Here is a 13,374-nt window from a genome sequence, read left to right as displayed (position 1 = left end):
CTCCAGTTACTCCTTATTGTTTAATTTAATTAAAAGATTAACGACCCTACTGTACTAGTATGTCTTCAATGATTACAAAGGAATGCCTGCTTGGCTTTATGCTGTTTGATGATTAACGTCACTCACTACCCGAGTGACGCTATTTCCGGCTGTGTCAAAGGCGGCGGCAGGAAGAGAGTGCACTGTACGTTCAGCTGAGAAAAGAGAGAGAGAGGAATCCATAATAACGCAGTTACACTACAAAGTCTAAACAGCAAACAATAATAAGACAACCTGGAAGAAGCGGATATACCACCGATATCGACGCAACATGGATTTTATATAATTCCGGAAAGATGTGACGAAATGAATCAAGAGAAAAAGAAGAAACAGACCGACCGCATCATGTTGTTGGTCAAAAAGATAATCATGAAAGATGGGAGCACGGTAAGTGCTTGTTGATAGATCAAAACTTGTTAAAGCTGACTAGTATTTTGTATTTTTTGTTTCTGAAAAAGAACACCCCGTGCACTGTAGCACCAGTCTGGGGGGCAAAGCAAGTCCAAGTTTCGATTTTACTCCTCACTTTAAGTTTCGAGTTATTGAAACGGTGTTTCTGTCTGGCTGCCAAAAAAAGGTAGGTCAGACTAATGCCGACACATACACTTGTAGATAACTGTATTAGTCAATTATTTTTGTCTTTTGAAATTTAGATAACTGTATTAGTCAATTATTTTTGTCTTTTGAAATTTTATATTTGCAATAATGTGGTATATTATTGTACCACAACATTTTGTCAAGTTGTATTTTTTAACGGACGTGTTTTGTTTGTATTAATCACTATTTTTTGCATACTAGGGCATTTAGTATTGTTGTTGTTGTTGTTAATGTTATGCACCGTTTTTTGCAAATTGCATTTTTTTTTATTTATCACTATGGTAAATAGTTAGAAAAAGACTCCATACTCCGTTAACATGTCGATGTTATTCCAACTGCCGTAGGCTACACTATCTGCAAATGAATGGAATGCCGATGACGAATATTATCTTGACAGTCTTCAGTTTGTTTCTGTTTTGACTCGTACACGTAACACGATAGTAGTAGCAAGAAGTTGTTGTTGTTGTTATTATTATTATTATTGTTATTGTTATTGTTATTATTATTTTATATAAAGATTTCAAGGAAATTATGTAAGTAGGAACGTATAGTGTTGGATTAGGTTACATACAGTATGTGAATGTTCACAGTATGCAGTGAACACCATAACCACGTTCTGAAATCCCAGTCATAAAAACTTCTTCTAGATAACATCTAAAGAGAATGCTTGCCATAGACAATTTCCTCTTGTGTTTATTGTTTGAAAAAGAACACCATATTTAAACTGCTGCTATGGAAACCAAAATTGTTCATGTATGCCTAACTTACACTAACTTTATACCAAAAATGCAGCATGTTTGGCAAACGTGGGAACTAAAGCTAGGTTTTTGTTTAGTTTTCTACAAGTACCTAAGCTGTGGAATACAGCCATGCTTTAGTGCAGTCATTAATGAACATTGTTGGTAGCAATGCAGTGAACTCTTTGAGCCCTCCCACTTACCTTGGGGAATACTCAATGGTCATTATCACAAGTATGTTCCCCCATTTACTTTGAAGATACATTGTCTGTTGCATTAAGGCAGACATTGCAAATCAAGTCTGAACAAATAAATTGAACTCTAGTTGTAACATGCCCTGAAATCTATGAAATCAGAGCCTGCTGGATGGAGTATCTTGAGCAGAACCTTTTGTAAATCCTTTCGGCAGCTATGTTTGTTTCTGGTGGCTTGTGGTAATTCAGGTGAGGTACATTATTGTTATTTATCTTATTTATTCATTTCTTAGCAGACGCCCTATCCAGGGCAACTTACAATTGTTACAAAATGTCACAGTTGAAAGTATCACGTTATATAATGTAAGAGCGAATTTGAAAGTACAGTGAGATCAAATTTACTAGCAAAATGAAGAATACAGTAAGGTATAAGTTAGAGCAAGTTTTGCAAAGAGCAGTTATAACTTATAGTAAGTATTTGCTTATGAGTAAAGTCCATTAAGATGTAAGTATGATAAATGGATGAGAATAATTTCCCAGTAAGAGCAAATATGAAAAAAAAGAAACCAAAAAAAAGGGTTATGGTTACCAATAAGTAAAGAGTAAAGTCAGATTTAAGATACAGTTATAGTTAGGAGCATTAGTTGAATGGGGCACGGTATGGAGCAGTTCAGTGCCGATACAAACTGATACAAGAACTGGTACAGTTGGGTGCCATATAGTCCATTATAGTCGAGAGTTGAGGTTTACAGATGCTGTTGAGCAGGTGTGTCTTAAGAAGGCCCCGGAAGGTGGTCAAGGACTGAGCAGTCCTGATATCCATGGGTAGGTCATTCAACCACTGAGGGTGGAGAAGGATGGAGAAGGAGCGGGCTCTGGAGGTTGGGTAGCGGAGGGTGGGGTACAGCTAATCTGCCGGAGGTGGAGGAGCAGAGGGGGCGAAGGGGGGTGTAAGAAGAAATGACAGTCTGGAGATAGGAGGGAGCAGAAAGGTCAAGACAGCGATAGGTGAGTACAAGAGTTTTGAATTGGATGCGAGCAGTGATAGGGAGCCAGTGGAGAGAGCAGAGCAGCGTGTAGCATGGGAGAAACAAGGAAGGGAAGAGACAAGGTGAGCAGCAGAGTTTTGGATGAGCTGGAGTGGACAGGTAGCAGAGGCAAGACAGAGATGCAGTAGTCGAGCCGGGACCGTATCAGGGCCTGAACTAGGAGATGGGTGCAGTAGTCGGTAGGGAAGGGACGAATTCTGCGTATGTTGCTGAGGAAGAAGCAACAGGAACGAGCCAGTTGAGATGTGCTGAGAGTAGGAGAGGGAGGGATCAAGGGTGACACCAAAGTTCTTGGTAGAGAGGGTGGTGGATTCAAGTGGAATAGAGATAGAGAGATCAGCGGTGGGGAAGGACGAGGGGTGGAAGAAAAGGTCTGATTTGGAGAGGTTGAGTTTGAGATGATGCGAGTGCATCCAGGAGGAGATGGCCGAGAGACAGGTAGAGATACGGGAAGAAATGTTGGAGTCAGAGGTGGGAAAGGTGAGGAAGATCTGGGCATCATCAGCATAGAATTTCATTCTATGACCCCAAGGTATGACTTCCCTGAGCATTAACACAGTCCTGGCAGCATAGACGCATAGACCTGATCAGTCTCTGGATAGACTGCTGTGGGATGTTCCACCACTCTTCCTGTGCAGCTGCAGCCAGCTGGCAAAGGTTGGCTGGTCGCGGTTGTCTCCTGTGGATGGCACTGGCGATTTGGTCCCACAGATGTTCTATTGGACTCCGGACAGGAGAAAAAGCTGGCAACGGCAAGACCTTGACATTGTTTTCTTGAAGTCGTGCAATTGTAATCCTAGCACTGTGTGGTCTTGCATTGTCCTGCTGGAAAATTGACACTTCTGGATTGGCTTGCAGTATAACGCTCACCACGACGTCTCCACACACGTTGGCTTCCGTCAGGTCTGTCAAGGGCAAAACAGCATTCATCGGTGAATAAAACACTCCACCACTCTCTCTGTCGCCACCTCAGATGTTCTCTGGCCCACAGAAGATGGCGATTTCGTCTCTCAGCTGTCAACATGTTATCCGAGCATGCAAATCATTTTCATGCAGATGGCGAGCTACAGTCATTCTGCTGATGCGCGGGTTATTTCTTCCTGGAATTTCTCATGCTGTAGCCACTGCAGTCTGAAAATGATTATGGAGATGGATAAGTCGGATGTGACGGTCCTAGGCCGGTGTGGTGACCCTCTGCCTTCCAGGATGTGGCCTGACCCTCACAGACCCGGTTTTCTGGTTTCTCTGGACTAGTCTGCTGATTGCTGAAGCAGAACATCTCATTCTCCAAGCAACTTCTCTCACAGACAGGCTGCATTCAATCATGCCGATAGCAACCAGGTGATTACTCAAGTGGGGCATGGTCGTATCTTTTGCTGTTCCTTCGTTAAAGTTAAAGTCTTTTCAAAGGGCTATATATACAGATTCTTTATGAAATCACATGACTTGGGCTCAGTATTTTGCTATCCCAAGGAACAATATTACTCAAACAATCAACAAACCTATTTACTATTATTCTCACTATTTAAAATGTAATTAACATTATGTATGTGCCCAATGAGCTGTTGATGTAAAACTTACTGTTACGTTTTCATTGTGAAAAAAATCTTTTCCAATGAGCATGCAGCGAGGTTACGGTCCGTGACGGGACGGTTGACGTGAGTCCATGACCACGCTCAGGCAGCGTGAGTTTTGCTGTCGCAATGTCCGGAATGAGGCGCTGGTGATATTCTTTTGATACATTGTCATATGTGTGTAGTCAAATTCAAACTTCATTTGTTGGAAAAGATTTATATTTATTGTCAAAAAGGTTAAAAAAAGTGCTGGAAGCCTGTTCTGTCTACCAAACAAAGTTCTTGAACACTGCAGACTATTGTCTGGTAAGCTAGTAATCCCTTTAATCTTTACACTACCTCTGTCATCCAGTTTATATATAGATATATAAAAAGTAGTTAAATATTAAATTGATTGAATTAAATTGTAGTTAAATATTATATGCTGGAGTTTATAATCTTTTATCATAATTCATACAGAGAGAGTACAATGAAATCTGTTTTTCTAAAAATAAAAAAAATCAACAAAATATTTTTTTTTCCAAAATACATAGCCGAACCAAAAAAGGGCAGGATAGAGCATTTATTTGTATGGTTGTGAAGGAATTACCATCAGTACCCTTGATGGGTTTATGAAAATGCTTCCTTGGTGCCAGCAGTGGAGTAGTTCCTTGTGTTCAGTACCTTTCTCTGTCTCCTCAGTTACCAGTGAGTGTACCACCAGCATCTGCCCCTCAAGAGAGACAAGTAGGTGACAAATTCAACTATTCTGCTTTGAAATCTCCAGATGTACTGCAGTAAACAATAATATTCGTTTTAGGATAAACAGATGAGGTGCAACTAACCCGATGAGTATCGAAGATTTATTTTCTTTTAGAATACATTTTGAAATAACTTTATTCTGAACTAGTAGTATTGGAGTAAAGCAAGATACATTTTTTCTAAAGCACTAATATATTACAGTACATGCAAGTTTATAGCAAGTTGCTCCTAAATTAAAATGCATCAAACTGCATCCCTTAGACATCCACTGATCTTTAAGTTTAGGCCTTACTTTAGCTGTGCAGTTTGGACACACCTTTCTCTGCTTTCAGAGAACTGACCCTTTAAGACTTGAACACAGAGAATGGCATGATGCCCCAGAAATTTCCATTTGGATTTAAGCCAACGCATTCAATTGTCATGACACAAATAAAATACTGACCTTGTAAATGAAAAGATAACGATTACTACTCATTTGTAGTTTTATATACAGTTATACTCCCTGGGTCTCTTTTGACTTAAACTTTTGTTTGTTTTACTTTGCTGTTGTTTTTACCTGAAACCTCTGTGAATTAGGGAACTGCACAGTGTAAGCAATATTGGTTCCTGGAAGCATAGCCTGACATGCATGGCAGAGGAAACTTACTAGCTTCTGGTTGTTCACTTCGTTTTCAAAGCTACATTGTTTGTAGAACAAATGGTTATTGTACATACAATAGACACAATGTAAGTTTTTTAAAAATGATACCCTGCACATGTTTTCCACATAATTGGTACAGTACTCTGTACAAAGGAGATGACATGCATGTGCATTAAAATAACAATATTGAAATATGGGACTGCATTAGCCATATGAATTTTTACAACAGAGCTTAGCAGCCATGTGTATGGGACATGTTTTTATTGGTCAATCAGTTAAATATATTTTATTTTTGCTCTGGATTTAAATCCAGAGTGAAAAGCTTTTTATTCATTTAATCTCCATCCAATAAACTCTTATTTACCAGCTGAAAGCAGGGACATAAATAGTACAGTAGAGTTGCAAAATCTAAACTGAAAAGTTAAAGGTGAAGCACTCATAGTTTTGTTCTTGTTTGGGGTGGGGTAGGGGGAGGGGTTGTGTGAGTAGTGCATATATTGTACCTCCCATTTTAATGAATTGATATTGCCACCACACACAGCAAAGGATTTGGGAGACGGATGGGTGGACTGTTTTTTCAATTTGTCCCTGGAGCCAACTACAGTGTAACCCTTTCCTAATCTGACATGATAAAAACTGATTGACACTGCAGATGTAACTGGTGATATAACTGAGAAATACAGTTCTGTGAAAGTAAACCAGTGATTACACAGGATGTACAAAAAACACATCATATGCTTGACCTAACATTACATTCAAATTTTAGATTTTACCTTACTGTATATGCATGTATAAATAACTCATGAATGTAACTTTTTTTCTTTCCATAGCAACAGGGAATCGGTCATGCTACCGTTACACATGCAGTGGTTGTCATTTTCTTAGAATTCTTCGCCTGGGGTTTGTTGACCACTCCGATGTTAACCGTAAGTTTCACATTGTTAACATGACTTGCATAAAGTAACAGTTTTACATTAGAAAATGGAGGCATCAAACAACATAACAATAACAAATATTTAATAGCGTTTGTTTAAACAAATGGTATTGTTGGTGGTGCAGACCTGTTTTGTATATCAGGCCATGTGCAAGTCATTTGCCTGTCATGTACAGTAGCTCAGATTGTGCAGGTATTATATTTATAGCATTTTCACAATAACCTGTATATTACTGTATGTGGTAACTAGCATCCAAATGATCCATTTGAATCTAGCTATACAAAACAAGCAAGTGCTTGTTTAGCCCCTTATGGATGAAAAAATGTCCAGATTTACTAAATGCAGCTTCACATTTTTGGTTAGTTTTAAAAAAGCATGTGTATTTTCCTTGAAGGGTTTTTAAATTGCAAATGTTGTAGTTTGTAAAGTTTATTTTAATAACTATTACGTTTTGCTACTGTAACAGTTGAGTGTGTGCTTGCTGTCAGGGTACAGCCTATATATATATATATATATATATATATATATATATATATATATATATATATATATATATATATATATATATATATATTATACACACGTACTCTGCATGCCCTGTTCACAATACAGTGGAGTACACACATTGGAAGCAACAGTTTTCTTTAATTATCCCTTTTATTTACAGTAGTAGTTGATTGTCTAAAGCTTTCTTAGCTTTCAGAAATCTAACCTAACATAACTATTTAAAAAAAAAAAAAAAGTCTGTAATTTAATTGTATTACAATGTAGAATATTTAGGTTGCTATTTGATGTGTTATTTTATTCTGTTGTGTTGTGTACTGTGCAGGTACTGTGGTACTGTAGCTTTAACTAGAAGACCGACGTGTACTGTGACGTTGCTGCTCACTGCTTGTGTTTTCCAGTGATCTTCAGGTCGGGTTCAGGTTAAGTGAATGTTCTGCACTGCGATGAGGTCATTCACAAGACAACCGCACCCCGAACACAAAGATTTCAGGGTTCTAAAAAATAATTAACCCCAATCTAGATGGGGGGCGTATATCGGGTTGGGGTCCTAATACAAATATTTAAATCTAGTAGTTTGTATTTAATATTTAAATCTAGTGGTTTGTATTTTGTAGTTAAATCTACAAAATGTAAATGTGTATATAGCATTATCTAAATATATTCTAATGTGTTCTAGGTTCTACATGAAACATTTCCTCAACATACGTTTTTAATGAACGGTCTAATTCAAGGTGTAAAGGTAAGAATTGCATTTAATTTAATTATTTACATGTTTGTATCAGTACAGTAAAGGAAGGCCTGCTTTTATATTGTGAATTAAAATGAACTGTTTAAAGATAGTTTAGATTACTCAGAGGGTCCTTGTCACCATGGGGTTGAAGCAATATGTTTGTTCTAACAGTTTGCTTTTAACCTCAAAACCTGTGGTTGACACTGGCCTTGAGGTCTGTACTTTCTAAGTTTAATAGAAAATATATATATAAAAAAAAAATGTTGTACTTATAAATTGATTTAATGTACCAGTATTTATTTTATTAAGCACAGTTGATAATCATTTGTAAACAGGAGCAAACTATTGTCTGGATTTTCAAAGAAATGTATAATTGGCAAAATATTACAGTACAGAGACTTCAAATAAAAGACAGCTTTGGTAAATTTGGACTGCTTTTAGAAACAATGGGGCATGCTTATGGGATCAAGGCATAGCACACATTCTGTTTGCATGTTTACCTGTTTGGATATTTCTATGAAAGCTTATGACCACCTTGTTGAATTGATCTGAACTTTTGTTACAAATTGATACCATAGGAGTACCCCCAAAACACCCCAAAAAACCAACCAATTGTTATTCATAAGGGGGGTGGTGACACCAGAAATCCACACCTGTACGTTTTATTAATTTACAACACACAATATTCTTGCATTAGCTCTTCAAACATGAAAATGAACAGCACGGAGCATGTGAGTGTGATATTATTTTATTTAAAAGAGATTACATTTTAAGAATAACTAACTACGGTAGAACAAGCATGGCCCTTAACACAGAAAACGCCCACCCACTGGCTGGTAATACATCTGTGAGCGTATTCTTTTGTGAATGCACATTGGCATGATTTGGCCTTCTATTGTAGTTTCACCCAGAGTAGGGAATACATTTCTAAATACATTTCTTAGCTTTGAGAGCCGTTCCCACAATACATTCATTTCAACCAAATCACCAGCATTGTTGTAGGAGGGAGAATGAACAGGATACAGTATGATGATTGTAAGAAAGATCTCTTTCTCTGGAAAACGCTCCCAAGTAAACGTTGACGGATGTATTGCTGCAGTATGGACACGCGGGATGTGTGATAAACGTGTTGAAAACGGGATTGTCATTACCTTGGCCTTTTATGTACAGCATTACTTTTTACTCTTATGAGTGCAAACTTTAATTGAGAGCTACTTTAGTAGGTGAATACAATCCTACTTCTGTTAAACTAAATTGCATAACACTGTAAATTTTTTTTTCAGAGAAGTCCAGAGTTTTTATTCTTGATAAGTACACATATAGAGCTTAATATTTCTAGACGGTTTGAACTGCCTATTTATTCAGTTGTTCCACCAAGAGTCATGACGTTTTCTGCCTAATCAGAGCATGGTCAAATAAACGTGTAGGCCTGCCTAAACGATACATGTCGAAGTTGGATGAAGCAATCTGATGTTTTTCTGAAGAACCCTACTTTGCTCATAACATAACAAAAGGGTTACTAAAAGTTGGTCATTTTATTAAGAAACTGAACGCCAAAAAAAAAAAAAAAAGGAAGAAAATAAGGGGCCATAGTTGTACAGTATTGGTTTGTTCCAGCTCAAGTGAACCAGGGAGGGCTCTACTTCAGTGACTTGCATCAGAGATTTATTTGGAAAGCATTACAGTTGTTTTAATGTTATTTTTAAAAGTGAGGTCAAAGGTCATCAACATAACTAGTTTTACCACCTTTTCATGGCATCTACCATTAAATGTTTTTTTTTTTTTTTTTTTTTTTTTTTAGAAACACATCCCAGAATTTGGTTAAATATAACTATACCACAGTTGGCTTACAATACAGTAAAGCAAGTAGCATTGTTAAAAAATCAACTGCAAAAATGGAAAACGAACCAATTTTACAGTGGCACAAAAAATCAGGCATGCCCCCAGAATCAGCTTTGCCAATTAACATTCCTGCCTGTACTTTTAGAAGTGTATGCAAACCCAAGTTCTGTTTTTGCCACATCAGCAAAGTCTTCACAGTGCCAAACTATGGTTTCTGGGGTGTACACAAGTGTGAACAGGTTTATGAATAAGCATGAAAGGGAACCATCCAAAGCAAATGTAGTGAAATATATGATTCTAAAATTCACAGCAGTGCAATCTGAGATTCTGAGGCAGGCTCACAGTTGGTACTGTAGCTGTTGTCCCTCATTTCTGTCAAAGTGAAATATTGTATCAGGAGCTACAGTAACTAAAAATATTATTGATTTGACACTGCTTGATGTTTTATTAGTTTTGTCATAATTCACCATGTGACTTGCTACAGTACAAGGTCTTTTGCACAGTGGCGTAAATTAGGCATGGTGCTTGCAAAACTAGAGTTCTACAGTGATATTTTATTTTTAAAAATAATTTCTGTGCATAGAAACAGCTGTCTGTTTCAAGAATTGCTGGTAATATTTTGTAATATTGTAGTACTCCAGATAACCCACAGAGACTTTATATCAAAGACTGTGCTTAGTACAGTAGTGTAAAAACAATGTGTAATGTGTTTGAGACTTTTCCAAATAGTTTCTGTGTTTTCCTCAATTATTAAACTTCCTTTACCTCCTGTTTGAAGATCTTAGACATTGTTATAGGACTGAAATGTATTCAGAAGAGTACCATGGTTAACTTACTGGCAGCAGTACATTATTCCTGGTAGACACTCCTTAATTAAAGTCCATTCTATCTGGACCTATGTCAGTGTAGTCAATAAAATAGTAAACATTAAATACAATTATTCATTCTTCCCAACAAATTACAGGTTTGCTTTGTTCTATTTAAAATGTAGTTAATTTGATTGCTCAGCGTTCTGGCTGAATTTTTGGGGGTGGAAAAAAACCTTTTTATAAACTACTGAATTTCTCTCATGTATTATCTGGTGCTTTTCGTAAGAACTTACTCATCAAGAAAAAATAAGTGAGGTAACCTTTGATGTTTTTTGCTTAAAACCTAACCTTTTATTTTTATTCTACTAGGGCTTTTTATCATTTATGAGTGCTCCTCTAATAGGGGCCCTGTCCGATGTATGGGGGAGGAAGTCTTTTCTGCTGGTCACCGTGTTCTTCACCTGCGCCCCAATTCCTCTAATGAGGATAAGTCCCTGGTAAGAGGCATGAGCTGGAACCAATGCTGTGTATGTGAAGTCACATGTCTCATGTGCAAGGCCAAGCTGAAAATGCTTTTGTGTAGTATGTGTTTCAGTGATTTCACATTGGATCATTCTAAACTATGAAGAACTGCTGAGCGTGAGACAGGTCTACGGTGAATCCGGTTTAAAACAGTATTATTATTCAGTTGGTGAATTTTCAAGCTACAGTAGCTCCGAACAGTAAACGCTGTTGTGCCTGACCATTGTAAAATTTTGTAATTATCTAACATTTCTCATGTGCAAACTAAAACATCTATATACTGTACTGCACTTGATTAAGAATACATGTCTTTGATTAATGTTATGTCAAATCTATTGAGATAATGGCAATGCTCATACGTCTTTAGAAATGCAGGTTTTGTTTGTGAGGTGCTTCAAAACAACTAGCATTTGAAATACATGCTTTGTGCCATGTAACACTTGAGTACGTACAGTGCTACTTGAAGAGTCGTTTTGTGAAACATGCTTCGTTAAATTGGATGCTTTGTTAAATTGGAAGATTTGTTTATTTGGAATGATTTATGCTCTCTTCCCTGGAGTGTGTAAGAAAAAAGGGATTTTTTATTTATTTTTTATTATTAAAATCTGAATCACATTGCCATTGTTCACTGCTCTTTGTCAAAACACTACAACATAAATGCAATTATAGGACTGATACTGCACCCCATTTGTGTCCCATTGTGAAATCCTACATTTGAAAACTGCTTGTTCTGTGTTGTGGAGTACTGCAGGTCAATGTATTCATTGCATTTCTGCAACCCATTTGTATGCATTTAACTGCAGTACATTACATTGCTGTGTTTCTATGAATTTCAAGCTTGCTGACCGCTTTTAATATTAAATGTTTTCAATAAATACAGATATTCCCACACCCTTTTAATAGCGGAGACTGGTTAATCCAAAGATCGCTAATCAGTTATAAAATTGGTACTCCAGAAAGCGTTCTGGTTAATCAGCTTGGAGTGGAATTTATATATGAGGGATGTCCTTGGAAAAACTTGATAACCTACATTTCCTTTAAATGACCTATTACCAACCACATACAATTTTCTGAAAACTGTGGTGTTCGTGGGTTAGAGTTCTTTTCTACCACATCATTTTTTTTTCTTTTCATTTATCCAGAAAATAATGTTTTTACAGGACATCCCTTGTATATCTACATATCTTAATATGTATTAAGATATCTATACATCTTAATATTTTAATGTAATTAATATTTAATGTCCTACCTGTTCTGTATCCTGGCACGTGTGGCCTCATTTTTGTTGTTTCAGTTTAGTTAATTATTTCCCAGGTTTACAAACTAATGGACAGAAGTACAAAGAAGTCTGGGTTTTATTTTTCAGTTTGACTGTTGGTTTGAAACGCTTCATAAATGTATTTGTGTTTAGTTCATAACTTGTGTTCATAGAATTCAGTGCAGTTACAGAGTCATTCCAAATGTTTAACTCCTTTTGCTTTCTTCTTTTTTTTTTTTCTAGGTGGTATTTTGCTATGATTTCTGTGTCTGGAATCTTTTCTGTCACCTTCTCCGTTATATTTGCTTATGTAGCCGATATCACAGAACATCATGAAAGAAGTACAGCATATGGGCTGGTAAGGAGACTTTTTTCTTTTCTTTTTATTTCTTGCAAAATACCATATCGGGTGCTAATTCAGTTAATTAGTTACATTTGAGAAGAAGTTTAAAATATTTATATGAAATTCTTATGATTATGCATTTCAAAGGGGAGGGAGGGGATGGGGGACTTTTTGGAAGTCCTTTAGTACTTCATAGATTTCTGACCTCCTGGTATTTGTAAGAGTTTAACCCCTTTACTGCCAAGCATTTGTCATAGATGTCACCTCACAGCCAAACATTTTATGACCATTTTTATATAGTGCTATAAAAAATGTATTGGAGACAGTAGAGTTATCAAAATTTGTTTTTATTTCCATCTTTGCCAGAACAAACTACCACATTTTTTTTTTTTTGGTAAGATCACAAAATGTAATTGTCTATTTTGTACCTGTTTTTAGAGGTATTTATTTCAACAATATAATATGTTTTTATATATATATATATATATATATATATAAGTTAGAAATAAATAATAACAATATAGCTGAAGTGGGCAAAATTAGTTAGTTAGTTAGTTAGTTAGTTAGTTAGTTAGTTAGTATCCGGGGTTGGTCGGTAGCTCCTCATCTCCTGACATTGTGCTGCTATGGTCACCAGTAAGTTCTCCCAGTTCCACAGTCAGCCTGGGGGGTAGCCCCTTATTGCGCAGGCAATGCACAAACTAAGAGGTGGAAAGGAAAAGATTAACAGTGTTATTTAAAAATTAATACTTAATTGCTAAACAAGGTAAACCTCTATAAGTCATGGAATTCATATGCAGTGAAATGAAGGAGGCTGGTGTGGATGTAGGAGACAATTACACCAACAGAAAGAAAGC

The 13,374-nt window shown here is 36.7% G+C and overlaps 1 protein-coding gene across 2 annotated transcripts in view; it reads left to right on the top strand.

The window, feature by feature from the left end:
* Nucleotides 1-99: 99 nt before the first annotated feature.
* LOC117971934 (hippocampus abundant transcript 1 protein-like) overlaps nt 100-13,374 on the top strand; it is a 30,926-nt gene continuing 17,651 nt past the window's right edge. Inside the window, exons 1-6 of one of the 2 annotated variants that reach the window (XM_058991959.1) lie at nt 101-426; nt 4,872-4,916; nt 6,402-6,497; nt 7,690-7,752; nt 10,764-10,891; nt 12,418-12,532. In XM_058991959.1, the coding sequence (XP_058847942.1) occupies nt 346-426; nt 4,872-4,916; nt 6,402-6,497; nt 7,690-7,752; nt 10,764-10,891; nt 12,418-12,532 (528 nt within the window). In that variant the 5' untranslated portion in view covers nt 101-345. Of the gene's footprint in view, nt 427-4,871; nt 4,917-6,401; nt 6,498-7,689; nt 7,753-10,763; nt 10,892-12,417; nt 12,533-13,374 lie in introns of both variants that reach the window. The other variant, XM_058991969.1, reaches the window with a different exon arrangement.

Source organism: Acipenser ruthenus, chromosome 2 (genome assembly GCF_902713425.1).
Source record: "Acipenser ruthenus chromosome 2, fAciRut3.2 maternal haplotype, whole genome shotgun sequence".
Lineage (NCBI taxonomy): Eukaryota > Metazoa > Chordata > Actinopteri > Acipenseriformes > Acipenseridae > Acipenser > Acipenser ruthenus.
This window is presented reverse-complemented; position numbering and strand designations above follow the sequence as displayed.